This window comes from Lethenteron reissneri, unplaced genomic scaffold (assembly GCF_015708825.2).
Source record: "Lethenteron reissneri isolate LAM-NWPU_2019-01 unplaced genomic scaffold, ASM1570882v1 scaffold_1638, whole genome shotgun sequence".
In the NCBI taxonomy this organism is placed as follows: domain Eukaryota; kingdom Metazoa; phylum Chordata; class Hyperoartia; order Petromyzontiformes; family Petromyzontidae; genus Lethenteron; species Lethenteron reissneri.
Window position 1 is genome coordinate 2,894,577 of NW_026891375.1, and position 19,845 is coordinate 2,914,421.

A 19,845-nucleotide genomic window follows, 5' to 3' on the forward strand; every position below is an offset into this window, starting at 1 on the left:
GTACTAGTGGTGAGTGTAGTGGTGAGTGTAGTAGTGGTGAGTGTAGTGGTGAGTGTACTAGTGGTGAGTGTAGTGGTGAGTGTAGTGGTGAGTATAGTGGTGAGTGTACTAGTGGTGAGTGTACTAGTGGTGAGTGTAGTGGTGAGTGTACTAGTGGTGAGTGTACTAGTGGTGAGTGTAGTGGTGAGTGTAGTAGTGGTGAGTGTAGTGGTGAGTGTACTAGTGGTGAGTGTAGTGGTGAGTGTACTAGTGGTGAGTGTAGTGGTGAGTGTAGTGGTGAGTGTACTAGTGGTGAGTGTAGTGGTGAGTGTAGTAGTGGTGAGTGTAGTGGTGAGTGTACTAGTGGTGAGTATAGTGGTGAGTGTAGTAGTGGTGAGTGTACTAGTGGTGAGTGTAGTGGTGAGTGTAGTGGTGAGTGTAGTAGTGGTGAGTGTAGTGGTGAGTGTAGTGAGTGTACTAGTGGTGAGTGTACTAGTGGTGAGTGTGGTGGTGGTGAGTGTACTAGTGGTGAGTGTACTAGTGGTGAGTGTAGTGGTGAGTGTAGTGGTGAGTCTACTAGTGGTGAGTGTACTAGTGGTGAGTGTACTAGTGGTGAGTGTAGTAGTGGTGAGTGTAGTGGTGAGTCTACTAGTGGTGAGTGTAGTGGTGAGTGTACTAGTGGTGAGTGTACTAGTGGTGAGTGTACTAGTGGTGAGTGTAGTGGTGAGTGTAGTGGTGAGTCTACTAGTGGTGAGTGTAGTGGTGAGTGTAGTGGTGAGTGTACTAGTGGTGAGTGTACTAGTGGTGAGTGTAGTGGTGAGTGTAGTGGTGAGTGTAGTGGTGAGTCTACTAGTGGTGAGTGTAGTGGTGAGTGTAGTGGTGAGTGTACTAGTGGTGAGTGTACTAGTGGTGAGTGTAGTGGTGAGTGTAGTGGTGAGTCTACTAGTGGTGAGTGTACTAGTGGTGAGTGTACTAGTGGTGAGTGTAGTAGTGGTGAGTGTAGTGGTGAGTCTACTAGTGGTGAGTGTACTAGTGGTGAGTGTACTAGTGGTGAGTGTAGTAGTGGTGAGTGTAGTGGTGAGTGTACTAGTGGTGAGTGTACTAGTGGTGAGTGTACTAGTGGTGAGTGTAGTGGTGAGTGTAGTGGTGAGTGTACTAGTGGTGAGTGTACTAGTGGTGAGTGTAGTGGTGAGTGTACTAGTGGTGAGTGTACTAGTGGTGAGTGTAGTGGTGAGTGTAGTGGTGAGTCTACTAGTGGTGAGTGTACTAGTGGTGAGTGTACTAGTGGTGAGTGTAGTGGTGAGTGTAGTGGTGAGTGTAGTGGTGAGTCTACTAGTGGTGAGTGTAGTGGTGAGTGTAGTGGTGAGTGTACTAGTGGTGAGTGTACTAGTGGTGAGTGTAGTGGTGAGTGTAGTGGTGAGTGTACTAGTGGTGAGTGTACTAGTGGTGAGTGTAGTAGTGGTGAGTGTAGTGGTGAGTCTACTAGTGGTGAGTGTACTAGTGGTGAGTGTACTAGTGGTGAGTGTAGTAGTGGTGAGTGTAGTGGTGAGTGTACTAGTGGTGAGTGTACTAGTGGTGAGTGTACTAGTGGTGAGTGTAGTGGTGAGTGTAGTGGTGAGTGTACTAGTGGTGAGTGTACTAGTGGTGAGTGTAGTGGTGAGTGTACTAGTGGTGAGTGTACTAGTGGTGAGTGTAGTGGTGAGTGTAGTGGTGAGTCTACTAGTGGTGAGTGTACTAGTGGTGAGTGTACTAGTGGTGAATGTAGTGGTGAGTGTAGTAGTGGTGAGTGTACTAGTGGTGAGTGTAGTGGTGAGTGTTGCTGTTGTTGTTGTTATTGTTGTTGTTGCTGTTGTTGCTGTTGTTGTTGTTGTTGCTGTTATTGTTGTTGTTATTGTTGTTGTTGCTGTTGTTATTGTTGTTGTTGGTGGTGGTGGCCGCGAGCGGGAATGGAACTCGGCTCACAGCCGGGTTCGTAGCCCAGCAAACACACGTGGTGGTGGTGGTGGTGCTGCTGCTGTTGTTGTTGTTGTTGACAAGGGAGAGTTGTTGTTGTTGTTGTGCTGTGCGTGGTTACCGCTGTCACGAATCCAGCAGCGTCCTTAGCGGATGTGTGAGTCGGAGTGTTGCTTGTTATACACACACCACACACACGCCGCGTCATTGTAGTTGTTGTTGTTGTTGACAAGCGAGAGTTGTTGTTGTTGACTAAGGAAAGCAAATCAGGGCACTCCGGTCGCCGTGTATCCACGTGTCTCCGTCTCCCCGTGTCCACATGTCCCTGTGTCTCTGTGTCCACGTGTCTCCCCGTGTCCACAAGTCCCTGTGTCTTTGTGTCCACGTGTCTCCGTGTCCCCGTGTTTCCCCGTGTCCACAAGTTCACGTGTTTCTGTCTCCCCGTGTCTCCCCGTGTCCCTGTGTCTCTGTGTCTCCGTCTCCCCGTGTCTGCGTCTCCCCGTGTCCCCGTGTCTCTGTCTCCCGTGTCCACGTGTCTCCTCGTGTCCCCGGTCTCCATCTCCCCGTGTCCCCGTGTCTCCCCGTGTCCCCGTGTCTCCCCGTGTCCCCGGTCTCCATCTCCCCGTGTCCACGTGTCTCCTCGTGTCCCCGTGTCCCCGGTCTCCATCTCCCCGTGTCCCCGTGTCTCTGTCTCCACGTGTCCACGCCTCCCCGTGTCTCTGTGTCCACGTGTCCCCGGTCTCCATCTCCCCGTGTCCCCGTGTCTCCCTGTGTCCCCGTCTCTCCGTGTCCTCGTGTATCTCCGTGTCCCCGTGTCTCCCCGTGTCTCTGTCTCCCCGTGTCTCTGTCTCCCCGTGTCCCCGTCTCTCCGTGTCCACGTGTCTCCTCGTGTCCCCGTGTCTCTGTCTCTCTGTGTCCACGTGTCTCCCCGTGTCCACGTGTCCCCGTGTCTCTGTGTCTCCGTCTCCCCGTGTCTGTGTCCCCGTGTCTCTGTGTCTCTCTCCCCGTGTCCACGTGTCCCCGTGTCTCTGTCTCCCCGTGTGTCTCCGTATCTCCCAGTGTTCATATCTCCCCCGTGTCTCTGTCTCCCCGCATCTCGCAGTGTCTCTGTCTCTCCGTGTCTCTCTGTGTCTCCCTGCGTACTCCCGGTGCGGGCTTCGTGTTACCCTGCATCTCCCCGTGTCCCTCCCTCTCCCCCCGCGTGTCCCCGTGTGTCTCCCTCCGTGTCTCTGGGTGTCTCCCGTGTGTCTCCCGCTTGTCTCCCCCCGCGTGTCTCCCCCCGCGTGTCCCCGCCGCTTCAGAGGCGGAGAGCGCTCGCGCACAGCAGCGAGCCCGCGGCTGCCAGCCAGGTGAGCGAGGCGCCTCTCTGGATGGAGAGTCCTGGGTCATGGGGAAGGGGCACACACAGACACACACACACACATACACACAGATACACACACAGACACACATACACACAGATACACACATACACACAGACACACATACAGACACACATACACACAGACACACACACACACAGACACACATACAGACACACATACACACACAGACACACATACACACAGACACACACACACACAGACACACACACACAGACACACACACAGACACACACACTTAGAGACACACACACACGCACACACATACAGACATACACATACACAGACACACACACACGCACACACACACAGACACACACACACAGACACACACACACAGACACAGACAGAGACACACATAGACACAGACAAAGCTCCCCCGTGTAGCCTCAACAATCGAACTCGGCCCGCCGGGTCCGTGGCCCAATGCGCCACCGCCAATCGCGGCTCCGGTGAAGAAACTCACAGGGGTTGGTGTCAGGGTCACGGTCAGGGTCAGGGTTCAGGGCGTGGGTCAGGGTCAGGTGAGGGTCAGGGTGAGGGTCAGGGTGAGGGTGTGTGTCTGTGTCGGGGGGTCAGGGTCAAGGTCAGGGTGAGGGTCAGGTGAGGGTGTGTGTCTGTGTCACGGGGTCAGGGTGAGGGTCAGGTGAGGGTGTGTGTCTGTGTCACGGGGTCAGGGTGAGGGTCAGGGTGAGGGTCAGGGTGAGGGTCAGGGTGAGGGTCAGGGTCACGGGGTGTGGCGGTCACCTCCATTGAGAACCGAGGAGCGAATGTCCATCCAGTAGACCTCACGCGACTCGGCTACAGCAGCGCTGAGAGAGACATCGTCATCATCGTCACCATCCCCATCATCATCATTGACCCTTACAATATCATCATCATCCTCATCTCCATCATCATCTAAATCATCATCAACATCGTCCCCATCATCGTCATCATCTCCATCATTATCTCCTCCATCATCTCCATCATCATCATTGACCCTATCATCATCATCTCCATCATCATAATCATAATCATCTCCATCATCATCTCCAGCATCATCATTGACCCTATAATCATCATCATCATCATCATCGTCGTCGTGCCCATCATCGTCATCATCTCCATCATCATCTCCATCATCATCATCTCTATCATCATCTCCATCATCATCATCATCATCTCCATCATCATCATCTCTATCATCATCTCCATCATCATCTAAATCATCATCAACATCGTCCCCATCATCGTCATCATCTCCATCATCATCATCTCCATCATCATCATCATCATTGACCCTTACATCATCATCATCGTCATCATCTCTATCATCATCTCCATCATCATCTCCATCATCATCATCATCATCTCCATCATCATCATCTCCATCATCATCATCTCCATCATCATCATCATCTCCATCATCATCATCATCATTGACCCTTACATCATCATCATCGTCATCATCGTCATCATCTCTATCATCATCTCCATCATCATCTCCATCATCATCATCATCTCCATCATCATCATCTCCATCATCATCATCTCCATCATCATCATCATCATCTCCATCATCATCTCCATCATCATCATCATCTCCATCATCATCTCCATCATCATCATCTCCATCATCGTCTCCATCATCATCTCCATCATCATCATCATCTCCATCATCATCATCTCCATCATCATCATCTCCATCATCATCTAAATCATCATCATCATCTCCATCATTGTCATCATCTCCATCATCATCATCATCTCCATCATCATCATCATCATCTCCATCATCATCATCACCACAATTATCATCATCCTTATCATTATCATCACCACCGTTATCATCATCACCATCATCATCACCATCATCATCACTATCATCATCATCACCACCATCATCACCATCGTCGTCATCATCATCACTATCGTCATTATCATCATCACATCATCATTATCATCATCATCCTCATCATCACCACCACCATCATCATCCATAATAAAAGTATTTTGGGATAGATCACATAAGTATAAATCCACAACATTGACAATTTGAGTAGTCCGACGTTTCGCTGGTAACTTGCATCCAGCATCATCGGGTGATTTGCCAGCATCGGTTAAACGTCACATTCAAGTTGTGAATGTTGTGGATTTACTCTGCAACGCACCAGCTGTGGGTCACTACATTTGGCGCGTTGTTTACGTGACAAGTCCCTTAGGAGCTGTGGATGGGGGAGAGAGATGTGGGTGAATGAGAGAGAGCTGTGGATGAAGGAGAGAGCTGTGGATGAAGGAGGGAGCTGTGGATGAAGGAGGGAGCTGTGGATGAAGGAGGGAGCTATGAATGAAGGAGGGAGCTATGAATGAAGGAGGGAGCTGTGGATGAACGAGAAAGTTGTAGATGAAGGAGAGAGCTGTGGATGAAGGAGAGAGCTGTGGATGAAGGAGAGAGCTGTGGATGAAGGAGAGAGCTGTGGATGAAGGAGAGAAAGTTGTGGATGAAGGAGAGAGCTGTGGATTAAGGAGAGAGCCGTGCATGAAGGAGGGAGAGCTGTGGATGGTTGCACGACAGGTCTTACATGAACATGATGGGCCCGGTGAGGCCTCCTGCCGGCGGGAGCCAGGTGAAGGTCTGATTAATCTTCTCGTTGATGTTTGAGTGAGTCACCGCACTTGCATCTCTGCCGTCACACTGCAAAGACAAAGATCCCCCGTGTAGCCTCAACAGACTGCTGGGGCAAGTGCTGTTAGTAGCGAGTAGCAGGAGCACCTATGAAGGTACACACAGACAAAGGGTCCGCCGTGTAGCCTCAACAGACTGCTGGGGCAAGTGCTGTTAGTAGCGAGTAGCAGCAGCACCTATGAAGGTAGACACAGACAAAGATCCCCCGTGTAGCCTCAACAGACTGCTGGGGCAAGTGCTGTTAGTAGCGAGTAGTAGCAGCACCTATGAAGGTAGACACAGACAAAGATCCCCCGTGTAGCCTCAACAGACTGCTGGGGCAAGTGCTGTTAGTAGCGAGTAGCAGCAGCACCTATGAAGGTAGACACAGACAAAGATCCCCCGTGTAGCCTCAACAGACTGCTGGGGCAAGTGCTGTTAGTAGCGAGTAGCAGCACCTATGAATGTAGACACAGACAAAGATCCCCCGTGTAGCCTCAACAGACTGCTGGGGCAAGTGCTGCCCTATGTAACTCCAACCCTGGCCTCTTGGGTTCTCAACATGATCAGCAGCTGGGACGTGCTTCTCAGTTACAAGAACTCGTTTCTTGTTGTGTTAAAGTTGTTTGTCTTTCCCCCGCACCTTCAATTAGCTCGGGGTGTCTACGTACAGTCGCGAAGGAATTTCAACATTCATACCACTGGTCAACACACTTTTTCTGGCATAAGGTATTTCCAACGGTTTTAATGTGATTTTGGGGTGCTGATTCCAAAGCTGGCATCAGTTTTTGTCTATCACATCAGGTTTTTGAGATATCAAATATTGCATTTTCAATAAAAACTGCGGAAGAAAAATATTAAATAAATGTGGATCTCTACATACAATGATATTATAAACACACTATCCTACAAACACAGCACCGTATTTTAACACTAAAGCAGTCACCGACTCGCAACAACTTGCAATCAGAAGTGACAGAATTAATTTCGGGTAAAATCAATGAAAATGGGGTATGCCTATAGCATAATAAGTATAACCCATAAAAACAAAGTTTTTCACTCTAAATCCTTTATATGCGTGGCGGCTAGAGTCCTCTCGTCCTCTGGCTTGAGATGGCTGCCACCTATGGGTCAGATGATTGTCTGCAGTATTAAACAATTGGTAATTAAATATTTAATTTGTTTTCCCTAAACAGTGTAAAATTTTGGAAAATAAATTTCACGAACATTAATTGTCTCGCACAACGAGTCTGTGTGCAAAATGTCAGCTCGATTGGATCACGAGAAGTGGGTTAAAAAAACGACCGAAAGGTTTGCACGGTCCTAAGCAAGCAAGCAAGCACGCAAGCAAGCGAACTTAATATAAAGGATTTAAAAATGAGATGTGATAGAGCAAATCTGAGATCAGATTTGGAATCAGCACCCTGAAATTAGTCTAGAACAGCTGCAAAAGTCCAGGCCAGAAAAAAATGTTTTAGTTTTTTGTTGACCAGTGTACATGGACCATTGAAACTTTACCAGGTGGCACCACTAAGATGTGGAGCTCTTTTTTGCGAAGCGTCCTGGCCACAAATGATAGCTAAACGAAGTGGCTTGTCGCGTGGAAATTTCCAGCAGTAGCTCAACACTCTCGACGCATGATTCTAAATGTCGAGGGGGAAACCGGAGGACTCGGGAAAAAATTGACGCGACCACGTCAAGAGAGAGAGAGACGCAAACTCCAAAATATGCAGCAGCAGCAGCAGGCAACGTCAGGGTCGGGATCGAACCCACGACCTCCTGCACACCGGGCGAGGTAGTTAACATCTCGCCACTGTGATGATGATGAGAAATAGACACGCAAACTTCAAATATACAGCAGGCATTTCCAGGGTCGGGATCAAACCCACGACCCCCTTGCTCCGGGCGAGGTAGTCAACATCTCCTAACCACAGCATGTAAGGGTTCAAGATCGAACCCACGACCTTCCCGCGCACCGGGCGAGGTAGTCAACATCTCCTAAGCACAGCATGTAAGGGTTCAAGATCGAACCCACGACCTCCCGCGCACCGGGCGAGGTAGTCAACATCTCCTAAGCACAGCATGTAAGGGTTCAAGATCGAACCCACGACCTCCCGCACACCGGGCGAGGTAGTCAACATCTCCTAAGCACAGCATGTCAGGGTTCAAGATCGAACCCACGACCTCCCGCACACCGGGCGAGGTAGTCAACATCTCACCTGTAGAAGACGAGTGTCCCGGGGAAGGCCCTGCCAGGTGCCCATGGGCCGCGTGGCTCCCCCCGGCGTGCGCGCCTGCAGCAGGAGGCCACGGTACACCGGGCCCATCACCCGCACTGGAGCGGCACGGGCAGCAGTTAGAGCAGCAGCAGCAGCAGCAGCAGTGACAGCAACAGCAGCAGTAGTGACAGCAGCAGCAGCAGTGACAGCAGCAGCAGCAGTAGTGACAGCAGCAGCAGCAGTGACAGCAGCAGCAGCAGTAGTAACAGCAGCAGCAGCAGTGACAGCAGCAGCAGCAGTAGTAGTAACAGCAGCAGCAGCAGTGACAGCAGCAGCAGCAGCAGTAGTAACAGCAGCAGCAGCAGTGACAGCAACAGCAGCAGCAGCAGTAGTAACAGCAGCAGCAGCAGTGACAGCAGCAGCAGCAGTAGTGACAGCAGCAGCAGCAGTGACAGCAGCAGCAGCAGTAGTAACAGCAGCAGCAGCAGTGACAGCAACAGCAGCAGCAGTAGTGACAGCAGCAGCAGCAGTGACAGCAGCAGCAGCAGTAGTAACAGCAGCAGCAGCAGTGACAGCAGCAGTAGTAGTAACAGCAGCAGCAGCAGTGACAGCAGCAGCAGCAGCAGTAGTAACAGCAGCAGCAGCAGTGACAGCAACAGCAGCAGCAGCAGTAGTAACAGCAGCAGCAGCAGTGACAGCAGCAGCAGCAGTAGTAACAGCAGCAGCAGCAGTGACAGCAGCAGCAGCAGTAGTAACAGCAGCAGCAGTGACAGCAACAGCAGCAGCAGTAGTGACAGCAGCAGCAGCAGTGACAGCAACAGCAGCAGCAGTAGTGACAGCAGCAGCAGCAGTGACAGCAACAGCAGCAGCAGTAGTAACAGCAGCAGCAACAAGGGCAGCAGCAGCAGTTACAGCAGTCGGGACATCGACATACAAAGACAAAGATCCCCCATATAGCCTTAACAGACTGTAGGGGCAAGTGCTGTTAGCGAGCAGCACCTATGAAGGCCGCAACGGCACACGAGGGGGTGGGTGGCCAGCACCACGCCCGGCCGCCTTTGTCTCCCCAGTGGCGATGTTTACACACCGCACCAGGTACTCATTTGAGGCTGAGTCGACCTAGGGGAGGCCCGGGACCGGTTCACATAATCGTCACTGGTGTTGGCCGTGAGCGAGAATCGAACCCGGGTCTCCGGGTTCATAGCGCAGCGCACAAACCGCTCCCCACACGCACAACAACAACAACAACCGCCATTCGCCACTAAGTGGCGGTGACGTCACCACGACGCTTGTGCCAGGCCAAGTGCTCATTGAGGCCACGTGAAGTGTCGAACGCCCGCTGGCAGGAGGTCACGGGGCAGACCCAGCAGGTGCCACGGGTCGACTGACCGAGATGACCGAGATGACTGGCTGATGCACCACCTGTGCCCCCTACTGTACCAACTTGCTGTGCTTTAGCCACCCGGCGCTCCGCTCGTTGTTGTGAGCGTCGCTCCTCCGCCCTCCGTTGTTGTTGGAGGGCGACTGCCTCCAACTGCCCAGTAGCGTCCTTCACGAGCCTCCTCCACAGAGGCCGATTTTGACACCGCTGGTACCAGTCATCGGCAAGTCCACTCAGCTCCACGTCCTCCTGTACCACATCACTCCATCTCTTCTCTAGCCCGTGCCGCGCCCGTTTTGCCCCCTCGATCCGGCCGAACAAAAGCTGTTTAGGCATGCGGTGGCTGGGCATGCGGGCTACATGACCCAGCCAACGCAGCCTTGCCTGCCGGAGGAGCTCACCGATGGGACTTTGCCCAGATCTTTCAAGGATTTGTGAGCTCCTCACACAATCCAGCCTGGTTAAACCCAGGATGGATCATAGGTAGGCCAGCCTAATACATACACACATACACACATACAACAACCGCCATTCGCCACTAAGTGGCGGTGACGTCACCACGACGCTTGTGCCAGGCCATGTGCACCTTGAGGCCACGTGAAGTTTCGATTTAAAGCTTTCGTGACTGCAGGGATTCATCTTCTTGGTTCTTTCGGTAAAGTCACGTAGAAGGAAAATAATAAAATAATAAAAATAAAACATAATAAAATAATTCTCACGACGTTTCGGCGACAACGCAAGCAGCCGTCTTCAGGTGGAGAACAGGTCTGTCGAGAAGGCAGAGTCTGACTTCTCGACAGAACTGTTCTCCACCTGAAGACGGCCACGTGAAGTGTCGAACGCCCGCTGGCAGGAGGAGGTCACGGGGCAGACCCAGTTGCCACAGGTCGACTGACCGAGATGACCGAGATGACACACACGCACAACAACAACAACCGCCATTCGCCACTAAGTGGCGGTGACGTCACCACGAAGCTTGTGCCAGGCCATGTGCACCTTGAGGCCACGTGAAGTGTCGAACGCCCTCTGGCAGGAGGAGGTCACGGGGCAGACCCAGTTGCCACGGGTCGACTGACCGAGATGACCGAGATGACACACACGCACAACAACAACAACCGCCATTCGCCACTAAGTGGCGGTGACGTCACCACGACGCTTGTGCCAGGCCAAGTGCACCTTGACGCCACGTGAAGTGTCGAACGCCCGCTGGCAGGAGGTCACGGGGCAGACCCAGCAGGTGCCACGGGTCGACTGACCGAGATGACCGAGATGACCGAGATGACACACACGTACACACACATACACACGTACACACACACGTACACACACGCGGGCACCGCACCACCCACCCACCCCCCAACTCACCCGTGAAGGCCATGCTGAGGCTGCCGTTGGTGGCTGAAGCGGTGATGCCGTAGGGAGCTCGCGACGTCTGCGTCCGAACTCCGTCGTGCATGGGCCTCATGGCGACGCACGAGGAAGTAGGAGCTCCCCCGGGGAAGCCGCTGGTCCCCGGGACAAGGCACAGCATGGCGAGCGACGCGGTCCACAGCACGGCAGGGGCCATCGAGCCGTGACGCCTCTAGGTACGCTCCGACGGGGAACGTGGGAACAAACCTAGAGCCCAGGAAACGCGGCAATGGGTGGGGGGTTACTCTAAAGTTCTGTGTGTATCTCCCGTGCGTCGAGACCACTGGTGCTTAATCTTTACTGCAGCCTTTAAACTACACTATACACTGCACTATACACTGCGCTATACACTGCACTATACACTACACTATATACTACTACACTATACACTAATATACATTACACTATACACTGCACTATATACTGGACTATACACTACACTATACACTGGACTATACACTACACAATACACTGGACTATACACTGCGCTATACACTACACTATACACTACACTATACACTGCACTATACACTGCACTATACACTACACTACACACTACACTACACACTACACTATACACTACACTATACACTACACTATACACTGCACTATACACTACACTATACACTGCACTATACACTACACTATACACTACACTATACACTACACTATACACTGCACTATACACTACAATATACACTGCACTATACACTACACTATACACTACACTACACACTACACTATACACTGCACTATACACTGGACTATACACTACTACACTATACACTGCACTATACACTACACTATACACTGCAATATACACTACACTATACACTACACTATACACTACACTATACACTGCACACTGCGCTATACACTGGACTATACACTGGACTATACACTGGACTATACTCTACACTATACACTGCGTTATACACTGGACTATACACTGGACTATACACTGGACTATACACTACACTATACACTACACTATACACTGGACTATACACTGGACTATACACTGCAATATACACTACACTATACACTGCACTATACACTACACTATACACTACACTATACACTACACTATACACTACACTACATACACTATACACTACACTATACACTACTATACACTACACTATACACTGCGCTATACACTATACACTACACTACATACACTATACACTACACTATACACTACACTTTACACTGGACTATACACTGGACTATACACTACTCTTTACACTAAACTACTACACTATACACTGCACTATACCCTACTCTTTATACTACGCTATACACTACTATACACTAAACTATACACTACTATAAACTACTATAGACTATACACTCCTATACACTGCTCTACACTATACACTACTATAAACGGCTGTACACTACTATACACTTCACTATACACTACACTATACACTACACTACACTATACACTACACACTACACTATACACTACACTATACACTACACTATACACTACACTATACACTAATATAAACGGCTGTAGACTACTATACACCACACAATACACTACACTATACACTACACTATACACTGCTATACACTGCTGTACACTACACTATACACTACTATATACTACACTATACACTACTATATACTGCTATACACTACTATACACGACTATATACTACACTATACACCATACACCGCACTATACATCTGCTGTACACTACACTATACACTACACTATACACTACACTATACACTACACTATACACTACACTATACACTACACTACTATACACTGCACTATACACTGCACTGTACACTACACTATACACTACTATACACTACACTGCACTATACACTGCTATACACTACACTATACACTACACTATACACTGCACTATACACTGCAATATACACTGCACTATACACTACACTATACACTGCACTATACACTACACTATACACTGGACTATACACTGGACTATACACTACGCTATACACTGCGCTATACACTGGACTATACACTGGACTATACACTGGACTATACACTGGACTATACACTACACTATACACTGCACTATACACTGCACTATACACTGGACTATACACTACACTATACACTACTACACTATATACTGCACTATACACTGGACTATACAGTATACTATACACTACACTATACACTACACTATACACTACTACACTATACACTACTACACTACACTATACACTACTACACTACACTATACACTACTACACTATATACTACACTATACACCATACACCGCACTATACACTGCTGTACACTACACTATACACGACACCAGCAGTTCTTAACGTTTGGTTCTCAAAGGGGTGGCGTGCACCCAACGTTAAGACGAACCACTCTTCAGGATTATTTGACGATCAAATTATCTCACAAACAAATCTACTTATGTACAAATACAAATCGACGTTTGAACAAATCGAATTGCAAACAAATCTACTTACGATCAAATTGTCTCACAAACAAATCGACTTACGAACAAATCGACTTACGAACAAATCGACTCGTGAACAAATCGACTTACGAACAAATCGACTTACGAACAAATCGACTCACAAACAAATCGACTTACGAACAAATCGACTCGTGAACAAATCGACTTACGAACAAATCGACTTACGAACAAATCGACTCACAAACAAATCGACTTACGAACAAATCAACTTACGAACAAATCGACTTACGAACAAATCGACTTACGAACAAATCGACTTACGAACAAATCGACTTACGAACAAATCGACTCACAAACAAATCGACTTACGAACAAATCGACTTACGAACAAATCGACTTACGAACAAATCGACTTACGAACAAATCGACTCACAAACAAATCGACTTACGAACAAATCAACTTACGAACAAATCGACTCACAAACAAATCGACTTACGAACAAATCGACTTACGAACAAATCGACTCACAAATAAATCGACTTACGAACAAATCGACTTACGAACAAATCGACTCACAAACAAATCGACTTACGAACAAATCGACTTACGAACAAATTGACTTACGAACAAACCGACTTACGAACAAATCGACTTACGAACAAATCGACTTACGAACAAATCGTCTCACAAACAAATCGACTTACGATCAAATTGTCTCACAAACAAATCGACTTATGGACAAATCCACTGATGAACAAACCGACTTACGAACAAATCGACTTACTAACAAACCGATTCGCGAACAAATCGACTCACGAACAAATCCACTTATGAACAAGTCAACTTATGAACAAATCGATTAAGAAGAAATCGACTCACGAACACATCGACTCACGAACAAATCCACTTATGAACAAGTCAACTTATGAACAAATCGATTAAGAAGAAATCGACTCACGAACACATCGACTCACGAACAGACGTTTGGAACCGAACTCGTTCGTGCTTAGAGAAGTCCCCGGTATTGAAATTTGTTGTTGTGAACGTTCTTACCCCGTGCCTCCTACTGAACCATTTGTGAACTAAGAGCTTTATAGCTCATCGGATTCCTCCTCCTCCTCCTACAGTAGAAATAACACCGATTCTGGCGTTGAGCAGCTGTGAAGGCCGGGCTCGGTGCCACTTTCCCCAAAAGTCTCTGAAGGCTATGCGGGGGATCTTTGCCTTTGTGCCTGGTGTGTGTGTGTTACGCTACTAAAAGCACTTGCCCCGACAGCCTGGTAATTAATACAGCGAGTTGGACGTTTGTCTTTTTGGAGATGGCGGTGGTGGTGGTGATGGTGGTGATGGGAGTCGATTGGTGGTGGTGATGGTGGTGATGCTGGTGATGGTTGTGGTGGTGATGGTGGTGATGGTGGTGGTGATGGTGGTGGTGGCGGTGGTGATGGTGGTGATGGTGGTGATGGTGGTGATGATGGTGATGGTGGTGATGGTGGTGATGGTGATGGTGGTGATGGTGGTGGTGATGGTGGTGGTGATGGTGGTGGTGATGGTGGTGGTGATGATGGTGATGGTGGTGATGGTGATGGTGGTGGTGATGATGGTGATGGTGGTGATGGTGGTGGTGATGGTGGTGATGGTGATGGTGGTGATGGTGATGGCGGTGGTGGTGATGGTGGTGATGGTGGTGGTGGTGATGTTGGTGATGGGAGTCGATTGGTGGTGGTGATGGTGGTGATGGTGGTGATGGTTGTGGTGGTGATGGTGGTGGTGGCGGTGGTGATGGTGGTGATGGTGATGGTGGTGATGGTGATGGTGGTGATGGTTGTGGTGGTGATGGTGGTGATGGTGGTGGTGGCGGTGGTGATGGTGGTGATGGCGGTGATGATGGTGGTGGTGGTGATGGTGGTGATGGTGGTGGTGGTGATGGCGGTGATGGTGATGGCGGTGATGGTGGTGGTGATGGTGGTGATGGGAGACGCGAGGTGAGGCCAGGTGAGAAAGAGAGAGGGAGGGAGAGGTCACGACCCCTGTGCAGGTGCGGGGAACAAGCCGAGAACACAACGTCACCTGACCCCCCCCATTCACCCCCCCCCGATTCACCCCCCCCATTCACCCCCCCCCATTCACACCCCCCCACCTCCCATTCTCTTCCTGCCCCCCACCCATTCCTCGCCTTCTCTGCTCCCCCAATTCACCCCTCCACCCATTCAACACTCCACATTCCCCACTCCCCATAGTGTATAGTGCTAATTGGAGTTCCTGAGTGTTGAGTCTATGATGCAGTGTTGAGTCTATGGGCAGTGTTGAGTCTATGGGCAGTGTTGAGTCTATGGGCAGTGTTGAGTCTATGGGCAGTGTTGAGTCTATGGGGCAGTGTTTGAGTCTATGGGGCAGTGTTGAGTCTATGGGCAGTGTTGAGTCTATGGGCAGTGTTGAGTCTATGGGCAGTGTTGAGTCTATGGGCAGTGTTGAGTCTATGGGCAGTGTTGAGTCTATGGGCAGTGTTGAGTCTATGGGCAGTGTTGAGTCTATGGGCAGTGTGAGTCTATGGCAGTGTTGAGTCTATGGGCAGTGTTGAGTCTATGGGCAGTGTTGAGTCTATGGGCAGTGTTGAGTCTATGGGCAGTGTTGAGTCTATGGGGTGTTGAGTCTATGGGCAGTGTTGAGTCTATGGGCAGTGTTGAGTCTATGGGCAGTGTTGAGTCTATGGCAGTGTTGAGTCTATGGGCAGTGTTGAGTCTATGGGCAGTGTTGAGTCTATGGGCAGTGTTGAGTCTATGGGCAGTGTTGAGTCTATGGGCAGTGTTGAGTCTATGGGCAGTGTTGAGTCTATGGGCAGTGTTGAGTCTATGGGCAGTGTTGAGTCTATGGGCAGTGTTGAGTCTATGGTGCAGTGTTGAGTCTATGGGCAGTGTTGAGTCTATGGCAGTGTTGAGTCTATGGGCAGTGTTGAGTCTATGGGCAGTGTTGAGTCTATGGGCAGTGTTGAGTCTATGGGCAGTGTTGAGTCTATGGGCAGTGTTGAGTCTATGGTGCAGTGTTGAGTCTATGGGCAGTGTTGAGTCTATGGGCAGTGTTGAGTCTATGGCAGTGTTGAGTCTATGGGCAGTGTTGAGTCTATGGTGCAGTGTTGAGTCTATGGTGCAGTGTTGAGTCTATGGGCAGTGTTGAGTCTATGGGCAGTGTTGAGTCTATGGGCAGTGTTGAGTCTATGGGCAGTGTTGAGTCTATGGTGCAGTGTTGAGTCTATGGGCAGTGTTGAGTCTATGGGCAGTGTTGAGTCTATGGTGCAGTGTGAGTCTATGGGCAGTGTTGAGTCTATGGGCAGTGTTGAGTCTATGGTGCAGTGTTGAGTCTATGGTGCAGTGTTGAGTCTATGGGCAGTGTTGAGTCTATGGGCAGTGTTGAGTCTATGGGCAGTGTTGAGTCTATTGGCAGTGTTGAGTCTATGGGCAGTGTTGAGTCTATGGGCAGTGTTGAGTCTATGGGCAGTGTTGAGTCTATGGCAGTGTTGAGTCTATGGTGCAGTGTTGAGTCTATGGGCAGTGTTGAGTCTATGGGCAGTGTTGAGTCTATGGGCAGTGTTGAGTCTATGGCAGTGTTGAGTCTATGGGCAGTGTTGAGTCTATGGGCAGTGTTGAGTCTATGGGCAGTGTTGAGTCTATTGGCAGTGTTGAGTCTATCAGTGTTCTATGGGCAGTGTTGAGTCTATGGGCAGTGTTGAGTCTATGGCAGTGTTGAGTCTATGGTGCAGTGTGAGTCTATGGCAGTGTTTCTATGGGCAGTGTTGAGTCTATGGGCAGTGTTGAGTCTATGGGCAGTGTTGAGTCTATGGGCAGTGTTGAGTCTATGGAGTGTTGAGTCTATGGCAGTGTTGAGTCTATGGGCAGTGTTGAGTCTATGGGCAGTGTTGAGTCTGTGGCAGTGTTGAGTCTATGGTGCAGTGTTGAGTCTATGGGCAGTGTTGAGTCTATGGGCAGTGTTGAGTCTATGGCAGTGTTGAGTCTATGGTGCAGTGTTGAGTCTATGGCAGTGTTGAGTCTATGGGCAGTGTTGAGTCTATGGCAGTGTTGAGTCTATGGGCAGTGTTGAGTCTATGGCAGTGTTGAGTCTATGGTGCAGTGTTGAGTCTATGGGCAGTGTTGAGTCTATGGGCAGTGTTGAGTCTATGGGCAGTGTTGAGTCTATGGCAGTGTTGAGTCTATGGGCAGTGTTGAGTCTATGGGCAGTGTTGAGTCTATGGCAGTGTTGAGTCTATGGCAGTGTTGAGTCTATGGGCAGTGTTGAGTCTATGGGCAGTGTTGAGTCTATGGTGCAGTGTTGAGTCTATGGGCAGTGTTGAGTCTATGGTGCAGTGTTGAGTCTATGGTGCAGTGTTGAGTCTATGGGCAGTGTTGAGTCTATGGTGCAGTGTTGAGTCTATGGGCAGTGTTGAGTCTATGGTGCAGTGTTGAGTCTATGGTAGTGTTGAGTCTATGGGCAGTGTTGAGTCTATGGGCAGTGTTGAGTCTATGGGCAGTGTTGAGTCTATGGTGCAGTGTTGAGTCTATGGGCAGTGTTGAGTCTATGGTGCAGTGTTGAGTCTATGGTGCAGTGTTGAGTCTATGGGCAGTGTTGAGTCTATGGTGCAGTGTTGAGTCTATGGGCAGTGTTGAGTCTATGGTGCAGTGTTGAGTCTATGGCAGTGTTGAGTCTATGGGCAGTGTTGAGTCTATGGTGCAGTGTTGAGTCTATGGGCAGTGTTGAGTCTATGGTGCAGTGTTGAGTCTATGGCAGTGTTGAGTCTATGGGCAGTGTTGAGTCTATGGGCAGTGTTGAGTCTATGGTGCAGTGTTGAGTCTATGGTGCAGTGTTGAGTCTATGGTGCAGTGTTGAGTCTATGGGCAGTGTTGAGTCTATGGTGCAGTGTTGAGTCTATGGGCAGTGTTGAGTCTATGGTGCAGTGTTGAGTCTATGGGCAGTGTTGAGTCTATGGTGCAGTGTTGAGTCTATGCAGTGTTGAGTCTATGGTGCAGTGTTGAGTCTATGGGCAGTGTTGAGTCTATGGGCAGTGTTGAGTCTATGGGCAGTGTTGAGTCTATGGGCAGTGTTGAGTCTATGTGCAGTGTTGAGTCTATGGTGCAGTGTTGAGTCTATGGGCAGTGTTGAGTCTATGGGCAGTGTTGAGTCTATGGCATGTTGAGTCTATGTGCAGTGTTGAGTCTATGGCAGTGTTGAGTCTATGGGCAGTGAGTCTATGTGCAGTGTTGAGTCTATGGTGCAGTGTTGAGTCTATGGGCAGTGTTGAGTCTATGGGCAGTGTTGAGTCTATGGGCAGTGTTGAGTCTATGGCAGTGTTGAGTCTATGCAGTGTTGAGTCTATGGTGCAGTGTTGAGTCTATGGGCAGTGTTGAGTCTATGGCAGTGTTGAGTCTATGGTGCAGTGTTGAGTCTATGGGCAGTGTTGAGTCTATGTGCAGTGTTGAGTCTATGGGCAGTGTTGAGTCTATGGGCAGTGTTGAGTCTATGGCAGTGTTGAGTCTATGGTGCAGTGTTGAGTCTATGGGCAGTGTTGAGTCTATGGCAGTGTTGAGTCTATGGGCAGTGTTGAGTCTATGGGCAGTGTTGAGTCTATGGCAGTGTTGAGTCTATGGGCAGTGTTGAGTCTGGTGCAGTGTTGAGTCTATGGTGCAGTGTTGAGTCTATGGGCAGTGTTGAGTCTATGGGCAGTGTTGAGTCTATGGTAGTGTTGAGTCTATGGTGCAGTGTTGAGTCTATGGTGCAGTGTTGAGTCTATGGTGCAGTGTTGAGTCTATGGGCAGTGTTGAGTCTATGGGCAGTGTTGAGTCTATGGCAGTGTTGAGTCTATGGGCAGTGTTGAGTCTATGGGCAGTGTTGAGTCTATGGGCAGTGTTGAGTCTATGGCAGTGTTGAGTCTATGGGCAGTGTTGAGTCTATGGTGCAGTGTTGAGTCTATGGGCAGTGTTGAGTCTATGGTGCAGTGTTGAGTCTATGGGCAGTGTTGAGTCTATGGGTAGTGTTGAGTCTATGGGCAGTGTTGAGTCTATGGTGCAGTGTTGAGTCTATGGTGCAGTGTTGAGTCTATGGGCAGTGTTGAGTCTATGTGCAGTGTTGAGTCTATGGTGCAGTGTTGAGTCTATGGTGCAGTGTTGAGTCTATGTGCAGTGTTGAGTCTATGGGGCAGTGTTGAGTCTATGATGCAGTGTTGAGTCTATGGTGCAGTGTTGAGTCTATAGGCAGTGTTGAGTCTATGGGAAGTGCTGAGTCTATGAATAGTGTTGAGTCTATGGTGCAGTGTTGAGTCTATGGGGCAGTGTTGAGTCTATGGGCAGTGTTGAGTCTATGGGCATGTTGAGTCTATGGCAGTGTTGAGTCTATGGCAGTGTTGAGTCTATGGGCAGTGTTGAGTCTATGGGCAGTGTTGAGTCTATGGTATGTTGA

The 19,845-nt window shown here is 49.3% G+C and overlaps 1 protein-coding gene across 1 annotated transcript; it reads right to left on the bottom strand.

Moving 5' to 3' along the window:
- Positions 1–2,746: 2,746 nt before the first annotated feature.
- Positions 2,747–11,287, bottom strand: LOC133362919 (putative defense protein 3). The gene is made up of 5 exons (XM_061581899.1): positions 10,927–11,287; positions 8,181–8,296; positions 5,879–5,991; positions 4,062–4,126; positions 2,747–3,312 (listed from the first exon to the last, which is right to left on the bottom strand). Exons 1-5 carry the CDS (start codon positions 11,126–11,128, stop codon positions 3,230–3,232), a joined length of 579 nt encoding a protein of 192 aa, XP_061437883.1. The 5' UTR covers positions 11,129–11,287; the 3' UTR covers positions 2,747–3,229.
- Between the last annotated feature and the right edge of the window lie 8,558 nt (positions 11,288–19,845).

Coding starts and splice junctions, on each gene's coding strand:
- LOC133362919 (XM_061581899.1), bottom strand. CDS start 11,128: ATGGCCCCTGCCGTGCTGTGGACCGCGTCGCTCGCCATGCTGTGCCTT. Junction 8,297..10,926: donor CCTCAGCATGGCCTTCACGG/GTGAGTTGGGGG, acceptor GTGCCGCTCCAG/TGCGGGTGATGGGCCCGGTG. Junction 4,127..5,878: donor ACCGGGCCCATCATGTTCAT/GTAAGACCTGTC, acceptor TGTCTCTCTCAG/CGCTGCTGTAGCCGAGTCGC.